This window comes from Ranitomeya variabilis, chromosome 6 (assembly GCF_051348905.1).
Source record: "Ranitomeya variabilis isolate aRanVar5 chromosome 6, aRanVar5.hap1, whole genome shotgun sequence".
Lineage (NCBI taxonomy): Eukaryota > Metazoa > Chordata > Amphibia > Anura > Dendrobatidae > Ranitomeya > Ranitomeya variabilis.
In genome coordinates, this window is record NC_135237.1 from 230536659 (window position 1) to 230556687 (window position 20029).

Here is a 20029-nt window from a genome sequence, read left to right on the forward strand (position 1 = left end):
CCGATGATATTGCAGCATCGGCCATGGCTGGATTGTAATATTTCACCAAGTTTGATAGGTGAAATATTACAAATTGCTCTGATTGGCTTTTACACTTTCAACAGCCAGAGTGATCATAGCCACGTGGGGCAAAGCCACCCCCCTGGGCTAAAGTACCACTCCCCCTGTCCCTGCAGATCGGGTGAAATTGGAGTTAACCCTTTCACCCGATCTGCAGGGACGTGATCCCTCCATGACGCCACATAGACGTCACAGGTCGGATTGGCACCGACTTTCATAATGCCTATGTGGCGTCACAGGTCGGGAAGGGATTAATAATGGCCCCATAAGATGCTCCATAGAAACATGTGCCCCATACAATGCTGCATAAAGGTTAATAATGGCCCCATAAAATGTTCCATAGAAACATGTGCCTCATATAATGCTGCACAAAGGTTGATGGCCCCATAAAATGCTCCATATATTATGCCCCATATGCTGTTGCTGCAATTAAAAAAAAATCACATACTCACCTCTCGTCACTCAGGCCCCCGGCACTTGCAATATTCACCTATCCTCGTTCCACCGCCTGGTGCCACTCTGTCTTCCGCGTCCTCCGCAGTGACTGTTCAGGCAGAGGGCGGCACGCACACTAACTACGTCATCGTGCCCTCTGTCCTGAATAGTCACAGCCAGATGACACGGAAGACGGAGCGGCGCCTGGGGGTGGAACAGGGAGAGGTGATTATCGCGCAATGCTTACCATCCCCCGATATACTCACCTGCTCCCGACATGGTCCCTGCTTGTCAGTGACAGATGGTCTCTGGCGCCGGCAACTTGTTCCAGTGTTCAGCGGTCACATCGTACCACTCATTAAAGTAAAGATGGGGGCTGGAATGGGCGCAGCTTGATGTAGGCCCCCCATGACTGCGTTGCCATGGGAGGGTTTTTCCCACATTGTTTTTTAAAAGCTGGGTTTGGGATTGGCCGTAGGGGGATGTGGGAGGAGTTTGGGGTTGGGGACGGGTTACAGAGGAGGAAAAGTGCAGGAAAAGTCACTTGCAGGAGAGAACCCAGTGGGAAAAGAGCACCCACCCTCCCTCTTTTTTCTGGGATGGTTAGTAGTTGTTCTGTGGTCAATTTTTAGAATCTTAAGCATTCCTTGGGGAAGGGATATGTTGGTTTGTTTTGTATTTTCAAGATATTTCTATTGTCACAGTGGCAGGTGGGGTGGGGTTTTTGGAGTTAGTGATGTTTTATTGGAGGAAGGTCAATTGGATGGGGGTTGATCTGGCTTGTGGTTACGGGCTCTGGACAGGGATTGTCCTCCGGAGCTTTGGGGTTTTTGGTCTGCCCTGAAAAGGGTTACATGGTGCCCTCGAGCTGGTGGTCATGGCCGAGGGTAAAAAGTGTTGGTTACAATTTTGGGGCGTTTTTTGCCTAAATATGATGCCAGATCTTTTAGCTCCAAGAACCCTCCCCCTCAAGTTTTTTCACATGTTTTTTGTTATATAATTATTATGTTTTGTTTGTTACTAAAACTGGCCACTGTGGCCAAAATTATCCAAAGAATTTAACGTGTTATGTTTTTATTGCATAATTAGCATTAAGTGGGGGTGGCAGGTTTTTTTGGTTGGTCACAGTTGGCGGGTTTGGTGGAGTGGAGTTAGGAAAAAGAGCCCAAATGGGCCATACGCGGTCATGAATATGCGTCCATATTAGTAGTAGAGAAGAGGGAGGTCTCCTCAAACTTAATTTGACAGGTTGGCCTGCCCCTATCAAAGTGTATCAAAAGTGTGTAACCCCGCCCCTCCCTGTCTGCTTTCCCCTTTTGATAGTGTTTGATATTGTTATCACAGTATTTGATACAGTGATTATTATCACAGTATTTGATACATTGTTTTTATATCATATTAGATTTTCATTTTATATGTAGTTGTTGTGAGACTGGTGATGTAATCAGAGCAATGTATTTTAGACAGTGTTTCTGCCTGCACTCTGTGTATCGCAAAGTAGCTGAGAGTAGATGTCATGTTTCAAGAGCTATTCCTTGCTTAAACACAAACAGCTGTGTCCCTGCAAGACATCATATTAGATTTTCATTTTATATGAAGTTGAGATTGCTGCTGTAATCAGTGCAATGTATTTTAGAGCACATTATGTATATCCTGTGTTTTGCAGCATTATTTGATACTGTGATTCTCATTTTTACACGTGGTTTATAACACCAGTCTCATTATATGGGCATATTATGTATATGACCATGTTACAACACCAGCAAGTATGAAGCGGTGTGTTTTATACGTTTATAAAAAAGCAAAGACACAATATTGTAAAAGTTTAAAATATTTTATTGTTGTAAAATAAATACATCTCAAAGACATTTCAATAATATAAAAATTCTTACAGAATATAAAAAAAGCAAACATTAAATAGTACAATGATCATACATCAACACACTTCTTACAAAATAAATAAGTAAATAGTATCACAAGTACAATTAACATACATCATTACACTTCTTACAAAATAAATAATATAATGTTACAAGCCAAGTACAGCATTTATCCAGTACATTCTTTACATCATGAGCCACATGGTTTGTAGTATCGGTAAAGACCTTCTTTTAGGTAGCAGAGTTCCGCGTGCAGTGCCTAATGACAGGGAATGTAAAGATTGAATTGTACGGGGCGTCGGGGCTAGCTTCTGTGGTGTAGATACAGCGCGTTTCTCACTGCTGGAAATTTTTAATTCATCTAAAAGCTTCCTAGTAGTGGGATTACCCACAACGGTAGATGGTATATTTAGCTCGGCCATAGCCTGCATAAATTAATCCCAACCCGGAGGTAAATTTCTGCTGGTCAGAGCATGACTCTGTGTTGTACTACGTACCAAATCCAGTAAGTTAGACCCGGGTATTACGGATCCTTTGAAAATAAATTCAGCTTTAATATTCCAGGCTGTAACATTTTTATTCTGCAGTAACCTGTTTAGTAAAAATTCAGCATTCTTTTTATATCTCTGGTTTATATGGCTGACAATTTCAGCGACCTCTTGATTTTTATCAGAGTCGGTATTTGACAATTGTTGCTGATCAGGATCAGAAGTGCTAACAAGATTTAAAGCCGTTACTTCTTGTATGTATGTACCTTGTATGTACCAAGTAGCGCTGTAGCACGGAGCTATACATTTTAATTTTCACATCATCGGGAATGTCACGCCATTGTAAAATGGTGCTAATTTCACCATCAAGGCGACGAATAACACTGTCGCGTATGTTATCTGTAGTACTGGGTCTTAGGTTGTCTGGCTCCTGTTTGGGGACTAGATGCATTTTCTCTGTATGCTCCATTATTTTCCTGTGAGCAGACTTGTTATTATTGGAATTGCAAAAGCTAAAAGAGGGCCGATAAACCCGCCGGCCTGCTTTAGTAGACGCTTCTTTTTCTTTATGGGCTGAGATCTGTCGCTCAGGGTTCTTATAGCTTTACGCCACTTCTTTAATATGCCCTTTTGATGCTCTTTCAGAGGAATCCTGCCTTTTAAGATGTTTAAAGCAATCTCACCTATGGCTGTAATTAAATCATTGCTTGCATTGCGCAAAATAGACTTTCTGACAGCGGGGGTTGCTTTCATCAGAGTTTTTAAGAGAGCCCAGTTACGCCGGAGTCTCTCAGACATCTTTACATCACGAAACACTAAACAAGAAAAAGGATATGCATACTACTGGGATCAACCAGAAAATAATTTTATTAATGCAAAAAACACACAAAGCAAGGTAGAACATACACTTAAAAACATTTAAAATCCAAAAAACAAACACATGGTCCATACACTATGTGTAAAACCCCCAGCAGGTGGAACCCAAATGCCACCAGCACCCAATGAATTACAATATATCAAACAAATGGCATTTATATATACACATCCAATCAAAGACCACCCATCTGCTATCGGCTATACCCTACCTATATCCTGCAAATGGAACACTCAATAGTGTAAGGAACCGGACACAAATTTCATATCCTAGGCATAGTTACCAAAGTCGTGCCCCACCAAGGCATGTGCCACGAAGTAGTTAATAGGCGTGACCCCCAAACCTGGGAGCAAAACAAATACTAAGGTCCAGGATCCTAACAGTAAAACTCACAAAGATAGGCGCCAGGTAGAGATGCAGCAGTAAAGATGCTAATAAAGGTGCTCGTGCTGGGGGGCGTGAAAACCCCACGCGTATCGACGCTATGTAAACGTCTTCATCAGGTTTGGGGGTCACGCCTATTAACTACTTCATGGCACATGCCTTGGTGGGGCACGACTTTGGTAACTATGCCTAGGATATGAAATTTGTGTCCGGTTCCTTACACTATTGAGTGTTCCATTTGCAGGATATAGGTAGGGTATAGCCGATAGCAGATGGGTGGTCTTTGATTGGATGTGTATATATAAATGCCATTTGTTTGATATATTGTAATTCATTGGGTGCTGGTGGCATTTGGGTTCCACCTGCTGGGGGTTTTACACATAGTGTATAGACCATGTGTTTGTTTTTTGGATTTTAAATGTTTTTAAGTGTATGTTCTACCTTGCTTTGTGTGTTTTTTGCATTAATAAAATTATTTTCTGGTTGATCCCAGTAGTATGCATATCCTTTTTCTTGTTTAGTGTTTCATGGTTCTTATATATGCATATGGTTGATCCCAGATTTTTTGATTTTTTCATTTATTGTGGTGCCCGCTACTTCTCTTCTTGTGTACAACATCTTTACATCACAACGCACACAGCGTAGAATGTCTGATTCCACGTAAAATTCACTTTTTAGAAGTGTTTTTCTTTTGAACATAGCAGGCAACGCTGGTGGAAACAATCCAGTCTTTAAGCGAAGATCCTCAGGGGTATTAGCATTAAATCTTCAAGCAAATACCCATAAGGCTCCCGCGTGGCATCCTCAAAAGCTTCTAGGAAAAAACGTGTTTTTCCGGGATACATCTGACGAGCTAGAGTTAAAATTTGTAATTTATCTCGGTTATTAAAAAGCACCATGTAATTTGTGCTTAAATTTATCATGCGGCTTTTCTTACCCTGGCAAAATATGTTTTGTACCAGGTAGAAAATGCTGAGATTTCTGTGGTGCACATACTTGGTAAAAGCTTTTTCTATCTCACAATTTTCACTAGCACTCTCCATGAGATCATTAACAATAGCCAAATTCACCTTCTCCGGTGGTAATAATTCGTCATCTACGAATGTATTCGGTAGACCCTTCACAAATCTGGTGTTGGGAAAAGAGAGAGAGATTTCATCAGTTTTTGCCAACACGAATAAAACTAAACAATATTATCAGGTTTCTGAGAAAAATTAGTTTCAATATTATATAGCAGTTGTTTTACAAAATAGCTTTCCAGAATTAGACGGTCCTGCTACAATGCATGAGAATGGGTGTTGCAGGCGTGTATCCATCACAATACTCGGCTAATAGCCAAAAGGCAAGGTGGTGAAATCGTCAATTAGTCGCCGCTTTGTGTAAACGCACTTTTGTGTTTTGCGTAATGGCCTTGTTTCAATCTCCCAGTACTTTTTATTTCTCACAATGGACGGCTGCTGTATGACAATATGATTCTGTGTATCTGTGACAGAATTGCGCGGGTAGTCGAGAACTAGATCTTTTAGACTGTTGAAATTAATAGATTGAGAGTTACCGACATTTAGTGTTATCCCCTTAACTTTTAAGACAGTTTTACCGGTGTTGAGTTTGTATCCGTAAGTTTTGGCCCCGCGGATACAAATTCTGTGATGTGTGTACCATCGGGTATTTCACTGGTCAGTTCCCCCAGGTAATCGCCTAAAGGCGGCTGCCACTCACCATCTCTCTGTACAAAAATAACAGAATCTGTGTCGTGATAAAGGCACCTCTCCTGCAGACGGTCCAGCAGCGAATAGAGCTCTAGCCGGGCATACGTGGTTGTAAAACACGCTATAAAAATGTTTGCTTTTGTTGACGGTGTGGTGGCCTTTTGCGTATTTCCAGTTAAATGGTTGCGGTGTCATCATCAAGGAAATGTAACATCGAGATATCATAGTAAGGCAGGAACAAATACTTAAAAAGCTGATCTTGATCCCTAACAATGCTGGTACATGATAGATTAGATCTCTGAGCAAACTTTCCCCATAAAGAATTTAAGAAAAGCTTGGAGATCTGTCTCTTAGCAGGATTGACAGCTATATTTTCAGGCCGTAATTCTATCGCCATCTCGAGCTCTATAGTGCACCAGGTACCTGTCAGGGCACGTTCTTCATCACTATGGGCACAGATATCTGCCTGGAAATTTACAGCGCATGTGTAGCAAAAGGGAGACATTAATTTTTTTATTGAGTTTTACTGGTAGAACTGGAAAAAATAAATCTCTTGGCGGGTAGACCTTGACTCTAGCAATGCCAAAGTATTTTTTTATGAATCCAAAATTGTCATAGATGATGTCTGGATGGCCTACAGGGTATGTTTTAGTTTTGTTTACAAAGGGGTACAGACTGGTGAAATCGTAGTAATGTAAAGTCTCCCCTTCTTCCAGATGGTGATAGAGCTTAATGGCGTTAGTTCGGCCACCATAAAGCGCATCACGGGGGTCTAAAGGAACGGGAAATTCAATCTGGTGGAGAAATGTTTGAAGGTTAGAATCATTTTCAACCATTTCATTCCACTCATGCTCCCACATCACTCTTATTGTGTACCCGCAGCCCTGTAAGTAACGCTTTTTAGCTAAAAAGGCGTAATATAACTGACCGTAGGACGTGTTTGTGACCTTATTCGTGTCATTTTCATTATAGCACATGGGACACCCATGGTAAAAACACCCTTGAAATTCAAAGGCTATGTGTTGGCCGCTAACATAGGCATAACCATCTAGAAAATATTTCCAGACTTGTTTTTCACCGCCTCTCAAAGCGTGTCGAATGTTGATGTTCTCGGAGTGCGCTACATACATGAGCCATTGTATAGCGGGTGACGAGTAGCACTTTTTTGCCTTGTGATAATTATCACCTGGTAAAATGGCGATGGTCTTTTTTGGAAGAAATTTAAACCGGTACATTGCCATACACACCGAGGCCAGGGTGATGAGCTGAAAAGGATCAACACATCTGCTCACTACAATCGTTAGCTTTTGACGCCAGGGGCGGATTATAAGAGGGTCAATATGGGCGGTAGCCCAGGGCCCAGTGGTGTGGGGGGGCCCTGGGCTACCACACAGATTGACCGCCCGAGTACTGCGAATGCCCGCCGCCGCCGGCATTTATGTGCCCCCAGACCCGGTGGGCAGAGAGAGGGGGCCGGCATCGGGCCCCTTCTCATCTGCTCACCGGGCCCCTTCCGGCGTTGCGGCGCTTTCCTATTGAGGTGCGGGCGCTCGCCCGCACCTCAATAGTTAACAACAGCCGCCAGCCAGCCAATTGGAGGCTGGCAGCTGAAGTCGGCCGCAGCGCACACGTCGCCGGCGTCTGACGTCATTGTCAGTCGCCGGCGAGTGTGCGCTGCTGGAGGGAGCTGCTCGCCGCTGGAGCGCTGGTAAGGTGAGGAGAACTTTTTTTTTTTTTTTTTGCGAACGGCAATGCTTAAGACACTGGGGGCAATGCTGGAGGCACTGGGGGCAATGCTGGAGGCACTGGGGCAGATTGCTGGACACTGGGGGCAATGCTGGAGACACTGGGGCAGATTGCTGGACACTGGGGGTAATGCTGGAGACACTGGGGCAGATTGCTGGACACTGGGGGTAATGCTGGAGACACTGGGGCAGATTGCTGGAGACACTGGGGGCAATGCTGGAGACACTGGGGGCAATGCTGGAAACACTGGGGCAGATTGCTGGACACTGGGGGCAATGCTGGAGACACTGGGGCAATGCTGGAGACACTGGGGCAGATTGCTGGACACTGGGGGCAATGCTGGAGACACTGGGGCAGATTGCTGGAGACACTGGGGGCAATGCTGGACACACTGGGGCAGATTGCTGGACACTGGGGGCAATGCTGGAGACTCTGGGGCAATGCTGGAGACACTGGGGGCAATGCTGGAGACACTGGGGGCAATGCTGGAGACACTGGGGCAGATTGCTGGAGACACTGGGGCAGATTGCTGGAGACACTGGGGCAGATTGCTGGAGACACTGGGGCAGATTGCTGGAGACACTGGGGCAGATTGCTGGAGACACTGGGGCAGATTGCTGGACACACTGGGGCAATCCTGGAGACACTGGGGCAGATTGCTGGAGACACTGGGGCAGATTGCTGGACACTGGGGGCAATGCTGGAGACTCTGGGGCAATGCTGGAGACTCTGGGGCAGATTGCTGGAGACTGGGGGCAATGCTGGAGACACTGGGGCAGATTGCTGGAGACACTGGGGCAGATTGCTGGAGACACTGGGGGCAGATTGCTGGAGACACTGGGGCAGATTGCTGGACGCACTGGGGGCAATGCTAGAGACACTGGGGGCAGATTGCTGGAGACACTGGGGGCAGATTGCTGGAGACACTGGGGCAATGCTGGAGACACTGGGGCAGATTGCTGGACACACTGGGGGCAATGCTGGATACTCTGGGGCAATATGCTGGACATACTGGGGCATATTGTTGAACACACTGTCTGGGGGCAATGCTGGAGACACTGGGGCAATGCTGGACACACTGTGGGCAATGCTGGACAATTGGACACACTGGGGCAGATTGCTGGACACACTGGTGGTAATATGCTGGACACACTGGGGGCAATGCTGGACACACTGGGGGCAATTCTGGACACACTGGGGGCAATGCTGGACACACTGGGGCAGATTGCTGGACACACTGGGGGTAATATGCTGGACACACTGGGGCAGATTGCTGGACACACTGGGGGCAGGACTGGAGGCATGGGCAGAATGTAGACACACGGCATGATTGGAGACACGGGGCAGGATTGGATCATGGGGCAGGATGGATACGATGGAGACAGATGGGGCAGGATGGGGAGATCATATGGTGTAGAATGGATACTCATGAAGGCAGGATGGGAGAACATATGGCTGGAGCCAGGAATGAGACACACGGGGCCAGGGTGGGGAAAATTATTACCATAGGGGCTAATTAAGGGATATTATTACTGCAGTGATGTATTTATTTTATTTATTGATTATACTGTTTTAAATGGGAGGGGGGGCGGTCCTGTTACTGTGCAGAGTGACACTATATCGCCTTTTTTTCTCCATGTGGTGTAATGTAGAAGTTGTGAAAAATCAAGTAATGTGTTCTGCGAGCAGAGCTCTAGATAACTATGTTATTTCCTGCAGAAATGAGTCCTGGCTGGAAGAAATGATGGCGGTCTGTGCTGGATGAAAGATGGAGGACTTCACCCAGAGACGTCACTGGTGAGTCAGTGTTACCTATACACTGACACTATACACTGTATACTATATACAGAGGTCCTGTGTACAATGTCACCAGTGATCACTGTATTACCTGTACACAGACACTGCATACTAAGTACAGATCTCCTGCGAATACTGGCACTTGTGATAGTATTGTGTTTTTTTTTTTTTTTTAATTACTAATCAGTATTGTAGTATTCAGTCACTATGTGGTGGTAATATGTGGTCTGGAAATGGTGTGGTATTTGTCCCTTGAATGTGCTATTTGGTCACCAAGTGGTGGTAATATGTGGTCTTGACCTGGTGCGGTGGTATTTGTTCCTTGTATGTGATATTATTGGTCAAAATATACCTAAATTGTATTGCAGATTTCAACAAATATTTAATAGGTTACAGTAGAGTAGGGCCATTTTTCCGGAATAATCTGGTTCGGGTATCACATGGCCCCCGTCACATGACCCCCGTCACATGACCGGGGGGGGCCCACAGTGTCTGAACAGCCCGGGGCCCTGGCTACCCTTAATCCACCCCTGTTTGACGCTTACAGTATTTTTTGACATTTTTCTGTGTCATTTGCATAATATGCTCTCTATAGATCTCGCAGGAGCGTCTCAAAATTTCAACATCCTGTTTGCAATAAGATTTTAGCTCAGCCTTGAAGTAAAAAACTGTATGTTTCTGACTCTCATGCCACGCCATGAACTCTATCTTCTCACCAGGCAACATGTACTCCATCCCATAATATTTTACATCAGGTATGGGGCCTACATAGTTTTGGTTTTCTCTGGTATTAAAAAAGTGTGGAAAATGTCCTTTGCCGTCTGAAAAGCCCATGGCCTGTGGTAATTTACTGAGTTTCATGGGGATAAAATTTAGAGAGTCTATGAACCTTATAGACAAATCAGGTAGCATCACACACAAGAGGCAGCCACCTTGGGTTATCAACTTTACCTGTAGTTTTTCAGAAATCAGTTCCTTAACAATAAAGTATGAGTCGTATCTTCCACCATTGTGGGCAATAAATGTATGATCTGAAAATTTACCGCTTGTAAAGAACTGTACAAAGTCATGTGTACAGGTATCCCCCTCAAACTCCCAGGAGGGGTGACCATACAGCGGTTGTAGCATAAATGTAATTCAGTATGTGTGTGCCTGTCTCCTGCATACATTCAAAATCATAAAAGATTTAACAATCTGATTCATCCAGTGCTACATACCGCCGCATGTAACAAAGATGGGCATCGAATTTATTTATACGGCCGTCGCATACAGGACAGCGCAAACCATTACATTTATGCTCAGTCTCGCTATTTCTGAAAACAAAATGGTTGCATTCATCACAAAATGTTTTAAGCCTGCAGAATGCTAAGTCAGCTACACCCAATTGTGTGTGATAATCTAAGCACTCGCTCGATCGGCAATAAACCCTGCAAACAGGGCACCTGGGCTGTTGGTCGCCACTGCTTTCTACACAATTCTCTCTCTGACAGGCTTTACAAAAATACTGACAGGAATGATTGTTCTTGTGATGAAACACTGAATTGCAGAGCTCACAAAAGTAATCAGCACTGATAAAACCCTTCATATTTTTGATACCGTAGTAGTAATTATCATAGAACAATATGAATACGGTTTTACCATTAGCTGTATTGCCGCTCTGAAAGTAACGCCAATCACCCTGGCTATAGTACAGTACTTTAATGGTGATCCCCAAATATTTTTCAAATGCCGGAATGTCGCTAAAACTCACTAACTGATCATCAGGGATGCCCAGTGCTGTGTGAATGTTTTTAGAGCAGCTCAGTAAATCGCCATCAGTGAGATCCGTGTTGTCCATCAGGGCGCACACACAAGCAGCCAAACACAGATTTGTTGTGTAATTGTTAAATCATACAGCCATTGCCTCTTTTGTTTAATGATCTGACTGCTCGCTATAGATCTCAAGCGCCTTTTTTTTACACCACCGCGTCGGTTTTTAATGATAGTGACGACTAGCTTTAGCGAATTGGATGCTATGCATTCAGCGTTACTTTGAAGTGTGCGGGCAACAGCATTTAAAAAAGATTCAGAATTAAAATCTTCCCCGGTTTGTTTTGTAGCGAAAATAGGGTCTAAAGTATCGTCACCTTCAAGTCTTAACTGTACAAAGTCACCAGGTCCAATGTCCATGATGATTCTATCCAGTAATGACTGAATGCTGTCATGAGCAATATTCACGCCCTCTACAAATGATTTGACATGCTCCAAATTTACAAATCTAAAATGATCTGTATGTACAGACCAAAAGTTTGGACACACCTTCTCATTTAAAGATTTTTCTGTATTTTCATGATTATGAAAATTGTAAATTCACACTGAAGGCATCAAAACTATGAATTAAGACATTTGGAATTATATACTTAACAAAAAAAGTGTGAAACAACTGAAATTATGTCTTATATTCTAGGTTCCTCAAAGTAGCCACCTTTGGCTTTGATGACTGCTTTGCACACTCTTGGCATTCTTTTGATGAGCTGCAAGAGGTAGTCACTGGAAATGGTCTTCCAACAATCTTGAAGAGATCCAGAGATGCTAAGCACTTGTTGGCCCTTTTGCCTTCACTCTGCAGTCCAGCTCACCCCAAACCATCTCGATTGGGTTCAGGTCTGGTGACTGTTATGGCCAGGTCATATGGCGTAGCACGACATCACTCTCCTTCTTGGTCAAATAGCCCTTACACAGCCTGGAGGTGTGTTTGGGGTCATTGTCCTGTTGAAAAATAAATGATGGTCCAACTAAACGCAAACCGTATGGAATAACATGCTGCTGCAAGATGCTGTGGTAGCCATGCTGGTTCAGAATGCCTTCAATTTTAAATAAATCCCCAACAGTGTCACTAACAAAGCACCATCACACCTCCTCCTCCTCCATGCTTCACGGTGGGAACCAGGCACGTAGAGTCCATCCGTTCACCTTTTCTGCGTCTCACAAACACACGGTGGTTGGAACCAAAGATCGCAAATTTGGACTCATTAGACCAAAGCACAGATTTCTACTGGTCTAATGTCCATTCCTTGTGTTCTTTAGCCCAAACAAGTCTCTTCTGCTTGTTGCCTGTCCTTAGTAGTGGTTTCCTAGCAGCTATTTTACCATGGAGGCCTGCTGCACAAAGTCTCCTCTTAACAGTTGTTGTAGGGATGTGTCTGCTGCTAAAACTCTGTGTGGCATTGACCTGGTCTCTAATCTGTGCTGCTGCTAACCTGCGATTTCTGAGGCTGGTGACTCGGATACTTATCCTCAGAAGAAGAGGTGACTCTTGGTCTTCCTTTCCTGGGGCGGTCCTCACGTGAGCCAGTTTCTTCGTAGCGCTTGATGATTTTTGCAACTGCACTTGGGGACACTTTCAAAGTTTTCCCAATGTTTTGCACTGACTGACCTTCATTTCTTAAATTAATGATGGCCAAACGTTCTTCTTTACTTAGCTGCTTTTTCCTTGCCATAATACAACAACTAACAGTCTATTCAGTATGACTATCAGCTGTGTATCCAACAGACTTCTGCACAACACAACTGATGGTCCCAACCCCATTTATAAGGCAAGAATTCCCACTTATTAAACTTGACATGGCACACCTGTGAAGTGAAAACCATTTCCGGTGACTACCTCTTGAAGCTCATCAAGAGAATGCCAAGAGTGTGCAAAGCAGTCATCAAAGCAAAAGGTGACTACTTTAAAGAACCTAGAATATAAGACATATTTTCACTTGTTTCACACTTTTTTGTTAAGTATATACTTAGTGTTAATTCATAGTTTTGATGCCTACAGTGTGAATTTACAATTTTCATAGTCATGAAAATACAGAAAAATCTTTAAATGAGAAGGTGTGTCCAAACTTTTGGTCTGTACTGTATATGCCCGTTGAAATTGCGGAGGGCCCTTTGATGATGATGGATGCGTTGTAAAAATACTGTATGATCGGGGCACAACACATTACCATCAGCGACAAAGCCAGCGTCTGAGGCTTGTGAATTTTGTGCAGCTGCATGCAGGGCATTTGCAGAGTTATCTTGGCTATGTGAATGCTGGTCTGACTCTTGTGACAACTGGGCAGTCTGTAGAGCTATTGCAGGACACATGCCACCACGACGCCTCCTAGTGCATAGCGCGCGTTTAGCACTGACCAACAATTTTTGAGCCCTCTTTATAACTCTAGCCCTATTATGCCTGGGTAGTGTTGGTTTAGGTGATTTATGCATACCGTAGCCGACCATATTGAGTCATAATGGGGTAGCTGCAGATGTTATCTCGCCATCCAGCTACAGGTTCCAGAGTGCATATAGTTCGGCCTTATTAGCATGTGTTGGGGTTAGTGTTGCTAATAATTTTTCAAAAGTATCACAAAAAACATTATTTTGGGGACCAGAGTTTGTAGCGTAAGTAGCGGGTGAACTGTTCCTTAAACACAGGCATTTCAGCGGGGCCCCAACCGAGGGATTCATGCAGATTTGTAGATGCCGAAGATACAGATTCTGTATCGTTAGCCGGTACTGACACCGCTGCTTGAATCCTTGGCTTTTTACACACCTTAACAGCCACTGGTAACGACCTCTTTAACCGTTTCTTAACATTAACAGAGTTAGATACCCAGACATGAGATGTGGCACCCAAATTAGAGGTGCCTGAGAGTCCGGCGCCAGAGGAATTTGCAGGTACAGTAAGATATGCTGCTGGCGGTTGCATAGTGTGAGCCATACGTATAATGAACGGTTCTATGGCTGATTGCTTACCATCAGCGAGCTGATCAATCTCGCAATCAAGCGCTTCACGAGCCAGCTGGGCTGTGTCACTCACAGCGCTGGATGTGCTTGCTGGCTCTGTAGTATGCTTTGTTTTTCGCTTATGTTTTCGGGGTGCCTCTATCACTTCTGGGTATAGTAGCGCCGGGTCATTCACACAACTGGTCGATGGCTGGTCAGCACTTGAATGGGGTATTTCACGCTGGTCTGCCGTCACAGGGTTTCCCAAGCCTTGCACCACACAGATCGGTGATACCGGGGGTGTTCTAACAGGTCAATTAGCCGACTGTATTGCCACCCACACTGGTGACGCATCATTCTCGGAGAGCTGAAGTGTCTGTAGAGGTGCTGGAGGTGTTTTTCTCATGACTTTGCGTTTAGCTGCAGGAAAGATTTTACATGTGTCAGATATGTGCGAGACCGCCGCATGTCTCTGCGCTTAGTTGCTGGAAAGATTATACATGTGTCAGATATGTGCAAGAGCAGCGCCTGTCTCTGTGCTTCGCTGCTGGAAATATTATACATGTGTCAGATATGTGTGGGACCAGGATATCATTGGAGAAGCACGTGTATCATTGGTTCTACAGAGACTATGCATGTATTTCAAAATATACACTTACGGGCTTGCGATGTGGGGTGGACGATTGCCGTGGTGGCTTCTGGAGCTTCTGTGAGGTTTTCCATTAGCAAAGGTATATTCTCTTTTGTGAATACAATTCTCCTAGGCTTCACTTTACAAGCTATAAATAAAGATATAGGCCTTAGTAGACGCGAGTGGGATTTTCTCAGAGCGGTTGTGCAAAAACACGTTTTCATACAATTGCTACCTTTTCCTTTCTTGCTCGCAGTCCCTCGTGGGTTTTTAGGGGCTCTAGAAACCGGGCTGTTTCTCGGTGTGGGGGTCTGGTACAGCAGGTCTTCAGCGGCCGTCTGATTGTGTTCCGAGGTATTTGGCTCTGGAATCAGGTCGACATCTGTAAAGAATTAATATATATTTACATGTCTAAATACAAGTACTTAAAAGATATATATATATATATATATATATATATATATATACACACACACACACACAGACACACAACGCACCTATGATGTCTTGCGCCAAATCCCAACCTGTGGCTCCCGATTCATTAGTGTTACTATACTCCGCTCCAGGTGTATCACACTCCAGAGCAGACAAAGTGAAGTCTGTTAAAATTTCATCGAGGATGGCCCTCATAAGTGCATCTTAAGCAAGAAAGAATAAAACATCAGAAAAATATTATACAAAACAGCCCTTAATTAGAATGGCACACTAACAGCTGCATTTATATAAAGCTTGAAACATACCTAGTGGTGAATCCTTAATTAGGTCGGAAAAATCCAAAACATTTTGGGACTCCATCTAAAATAAATTAACTGTGTAAATTTTCTGTGCTATCTATATTAATCCTGCACCACAGACAAATACGTTTTCTATAGTAAGCGAAGTAAATTTGTGCCTACTGCATAAATATGACTATGTTAAGCAAAACATATGTAATACGGATAAGTCTTTCTATATTAATTTTACACCATAAATACGGGTTATACCGTAAAACTATATTATACAGCACAGCTAAATTTGTGCCTACTGTATAAATATGACTATGTTAAGCAAAACATATGTAATAAGTCTTTATACACGGTTAAATACCTCAAGCGGTGAATACACTAGTTACGATGTATTAACAGCTATTAACTATTGTATTACACAAATTATGTCATAATAAATATACGGTTAAATTATTAAAACAAATAATGCCGCTAACCATCAATATAATACTACATTATTAAAACAAATAACTTTAATTATGGTTTTATGGTATTAGCTATGCATAGTTAAATATAATTAAGCATTTGCGAATGATAAGAGAAAATAGAATAATGCAGCGCTCTGTATATACTTACATTTAGAATAGCTCTGAGATTAGTCTGGACTGGCTTTGGTGGCTGTGTGTTGTACTGCATTGCTGCAGGCCCCTGAATTTATTCTGGCTGGCAGAAAACAAGCCTTCTGTTAACACCCAGAACACACCCATACAGACAATTATTGCTTGTATTAACTCAATCATGATATAGCCGTATTAAAACCTGAAGTTTTATACAATTGAATTTCTGAAAGAGGCAGTCGGTTGTTGATCATCGGCACACAATCATTTATTCAATCATGGCGTCTAATTCCTATGAGGAAATATTAGAGAAACAATATTTCACACCTAAGGCTCCAGGATCATTCAGCGGAATTGACAAATTATTTAGAGAGACAAGAGACCGCAGAACTAAGAAATCTGATGTGGCTGAATGGTTGAATAAACAAGATGCCTACAACGCTACACAGACCTGCTAGAAAGCGCTTTTTGACAAATAACATTTACGTCTTGGACATTGATGCGCAGTGGCAAGCGGATCTCGTAAGTTTAATTGACTATTCAAGGGAAAATAATAATGTTAAATACATCCTGACGGTGATTGATACTCTATCGAGATACGCATGGTGCGTGGCCTTATCAAACAAGACAGGTGCGGCTGTAGCCAGATCATTCGAATTAATATTTCAAAATGATAAGCACATACCGGGGAAATTGCAGACGGATCGCGGCAAAGAATTTATAAATTCATCACTCAAGCAACTATGTAATATGCATAATATTCACCACTTTTTACCAACAATGCTGTAAAGGCTGCTATGGTGGAGCGCTTTAATCGCACATTAACCCCTTCCTGACATCTGACGTACTATCCCGTCGAGGTGGGGTGGGCCCGTATGACCGCCGACGGGATAGTACGTCATACGCGATCAGCGGCGCTCACGGGGGGAGCGCCGCCGATCGCGGCCGGGTGTCAGCTGATTATCACAGCTGACATCCGGCACTATGTGCCAGGAGCGGTCACGGACCGCCCCCGGCACATTAACCCCCGGCACACCGCGATCAAACATGATCGCGATGTGCCGGCGGTGCAGGGAAGCATCGCGCAGGGAGGGGGCTCCCTGCGGGCTTCCCTGAGCCCCCCGCAGCAACGCGATGTGATCGCGTTGCTGCGAGGGTCTTACCTCCCTCCCTGCAGCTCCCAGACCCGGATCCAAGATGGCCGCGGATCCGGGTCCTGCAGGGAGGGAGGTGGCTTCACAGACGCCTGCTCAGAGCAGGCACTGTGAAGCAGCCTGCACTTTCCTCAGATCGGTGATCTGTCAGAGTGCTATGCAAACTGGCAGATCACCGATCTGTATTGTCCCCCCCTGGGGCAAAGTAAAAAAGTTAAAAAAAAATTTTTCCAAATGTGTAAAAAAAAAAAAAAAAAATATTCCAAAATAATGAAAAAAAAAAAAAAATATTATTCCCATAAATACATTTCTTTATCTAAATAAAATAAAAAAAACAATAAAAGTACACATATTTAGTATCGCCGCGTCCGTAACGACCCAACCTATAAAACTGCCCCACTAGTTAACCCCTTCAGTAAACACCGTAAGAAAAAAAAAAAAAAAACGAGGCAAAAAACAACGCTTTATTACCATACCGCCGAACAAAAAGTGGAATAACACGCGATCAAAAAGACGGATATAAATAACCATGGTACCGCTGAAAACGTCATCTTGTCCCGCAAAAAACGAGCCGCCATACAGCATCATCAGCAAAAAAATAAAAAAGTTATAGTCCTGAGAATAAAGCGATACCAAAATAATTATTTTTTCTATAAAATAGTTTTTATCGTATAAAAGCGCCAAAACATAAAAAAATTATATAAATGAGATATCGCTGTAATCGTACTGACCCGACGAATAAAACTGCTTTATCAATTTTACCAAACGCGGAACGGTATAAACGCCTCTCCCAAAAGAAATTCATGAATAGCTGGTTTTTGGTCCTTCTGCCTCACAAAAATCGGAATAAAAAGTGATCAAAAATGGTCACGTGTCCGAAAATGTTACCAATAAAAACATCAACTCGTCCCACAAAAAACAAGACCTCACATGACTCTGTGGACCAAAATGTGGAAAAATTATAGGTCTCAAAATGTGGAGACGCAAAAACTTTTTTGCTATAAAAAGCGTCTTTTAGGCTGGTTTCACACTTGCGTTTTTATCTGCATGCGTTTTTTAAAAAAACGCATGTGTGAAAAAACGCATGTAAACGTGGTAAAACGCATGCGTTTTTAGACGCATGCGTTTTTATAGAAAAACACAAGAAAACAAACAAAAAAAAAAAACCCTACCCCTAACCCTACCCCTAACCTGAAATACGTGGCACTAAAATATACGTTTATATACGTATATAAGTGCCACGATATTTCAGTGGCCACGTATATAAGTGCCACGTATATAAGTGCCACGTATATAAGTGCCACGTACTTAAGTGCCACGTACTTAAGTGCCACGTACTTAAGTGCCACGTACTTAAGTGCCACGTACTTAAGTGCCACGTATTTACGTGCCACGTATTTACGTGCCACGTATTTACGTGCCACGTATTTACGTGCCACGTATTTAAGTGCCACGTACTTAAGTGCCACGTACTTAAGTGCCACGTATTTACGTGCCACGATATTTCAGTGCCATGTATAACCACATAGTTATAGTATTTATAGTACGTGGCACTGAAATACGTGGCACTGAAATATCGTGGCACTGAAACACGTGGCACTGAAACACGTGGCACTGAAACACGTGGCACTTAAATATGTGGCACTTAAATATGTGGCACTTAAATACGTGGCACTTAAATACGTGGCACTTATGACTGTCAGAAAATGTTCATTAAACGGTTAGAGGTGAGGTTAGGGGTAGGGTTAGGGTTACCGTTGGGATTAGGGTTAGGGGTGTGTTTGGGTTAGGGTTTCAGGTAGAATTGGGGAGTTTCCACTGTTCAGGCACATCAGGGGCTCTCCAAACGCGACATGGCGTCCGATCTCAATTCCAGCCAATTCTGCGTTGAAAAAGTAAAACAGTGCTCCTTCCCTTCCGAGCTCTCCCGTGCGTCCAAAAAGGGGTTTATCCCAACATATGGGTTATCAGCGTACTCGGGACAAATTGAACAACAACTTCTGGGGTCCAAGTTCTCTTGTTATCCTTGGGAAAATAAAAATTTGGGGGGCTAAAAATCATTTTTGTGGGAAAAAAATATGTTTTATTTTCACGGCTCTGCGTTGTAAACTGTAGTGAAACACTTGGGGGTTCAAAGTTCTCACAACACATCTAGATAAGTTCCTTGGGAGGTCTAGTTTCCAATATGGGGTCACTTGTGGGGGGTTTGTACTGTTTGGGTACATCAGGGGCTCTGCAAATGCAACGTGACGCCTGCAGACCAATCCATTTAAGTCTGCATTCCAAATGGCGCTCCTTCCCTTCCGAGCTCTGTCATGTGCCCAAACAGTGGTTACCCCCCACATAGGGGGTATCAGCGTACTCAGGACAAATTGGACAACAACTTGTAGGGTCCAATTTATTCTGTTACCCTTGTAAAAATACAAAGCTGGGGGCTAAAAAATCATTTTTGTGAAAAAAAAAAAGAATTTTTATTTTCACGGCTTTGCGTTACAAACTGTAGTGAAACACTTGGGGGTTCAAAGTTCTCACAACACATCTAGATAAGTTCCTTGGGAGGTCTAGTTTCCAATATGGGGTCACTTGTGGGGGGTTTGTACTGTTTGGGTACATCAGGGGCTCTGCAAATGCAACGTGACGCCTGCAGACCAATCCATTTAAGTCTGCATTCCAAATGGCGCTCCTTCCCTTCCGAGCTCTGTCATGTGCCCAAACAGTGGTTACCCCCCACATAGGGGGTATCAGCGTACTCAGGACAAATTGGAAAACAACTTTTAGGGTCCAATTTATTCTGTTACCCTTGTAAAAATACA

At 43.5% G+C, this 20029-nt stretch overlaps 2 protein-coding genes across 2 annotated transcripts in view; one reads left to right on the plus strand and one right to left on the minus strand.

The window, feature by feature from the left end:
- SLC6A19 (solute carrier family 6 member 19) overlaps positions 1–20029 on the plus strand; it is a 752476-nt gene that overhangs the window by 609975 nt on the left and 122472 nt on the right. The window lies entirely within an intron of this gene.
- Positions 4530–20029, minus strand: part of LOC143782247 (uncharacterized) — a 37791-nt gene continuing 22291 nt past the window's right edge. The window contains exons 4-9 of the mRNA XM_077269479.1: positions 16082–16164; positions 15239–15379; positions 14977–15123; positions 14770–14889; positions 14141–14530; positions 4530–5249 (exon numbers count right to left, since the gene is read on the minus strand). Coding sequence (XP_077125594.1) covers positions 14424–14530; positions 14770–14889; positions 14977–15123; positions 15239–15371 — 507 coding nt within the window. The 5' untranslated portion in view covers positions 15372–15379; positions 16082–16164 and the 3' untranslated portion in view covers positions 4530–5249; positions 14141–14423. The remainder of the gene's footprint in view (positions 5250–14140; positions 14531–14769; positions 14890–14976; positions 15124–15238; positions 15380–16081; positions 16165–20029) is intronic.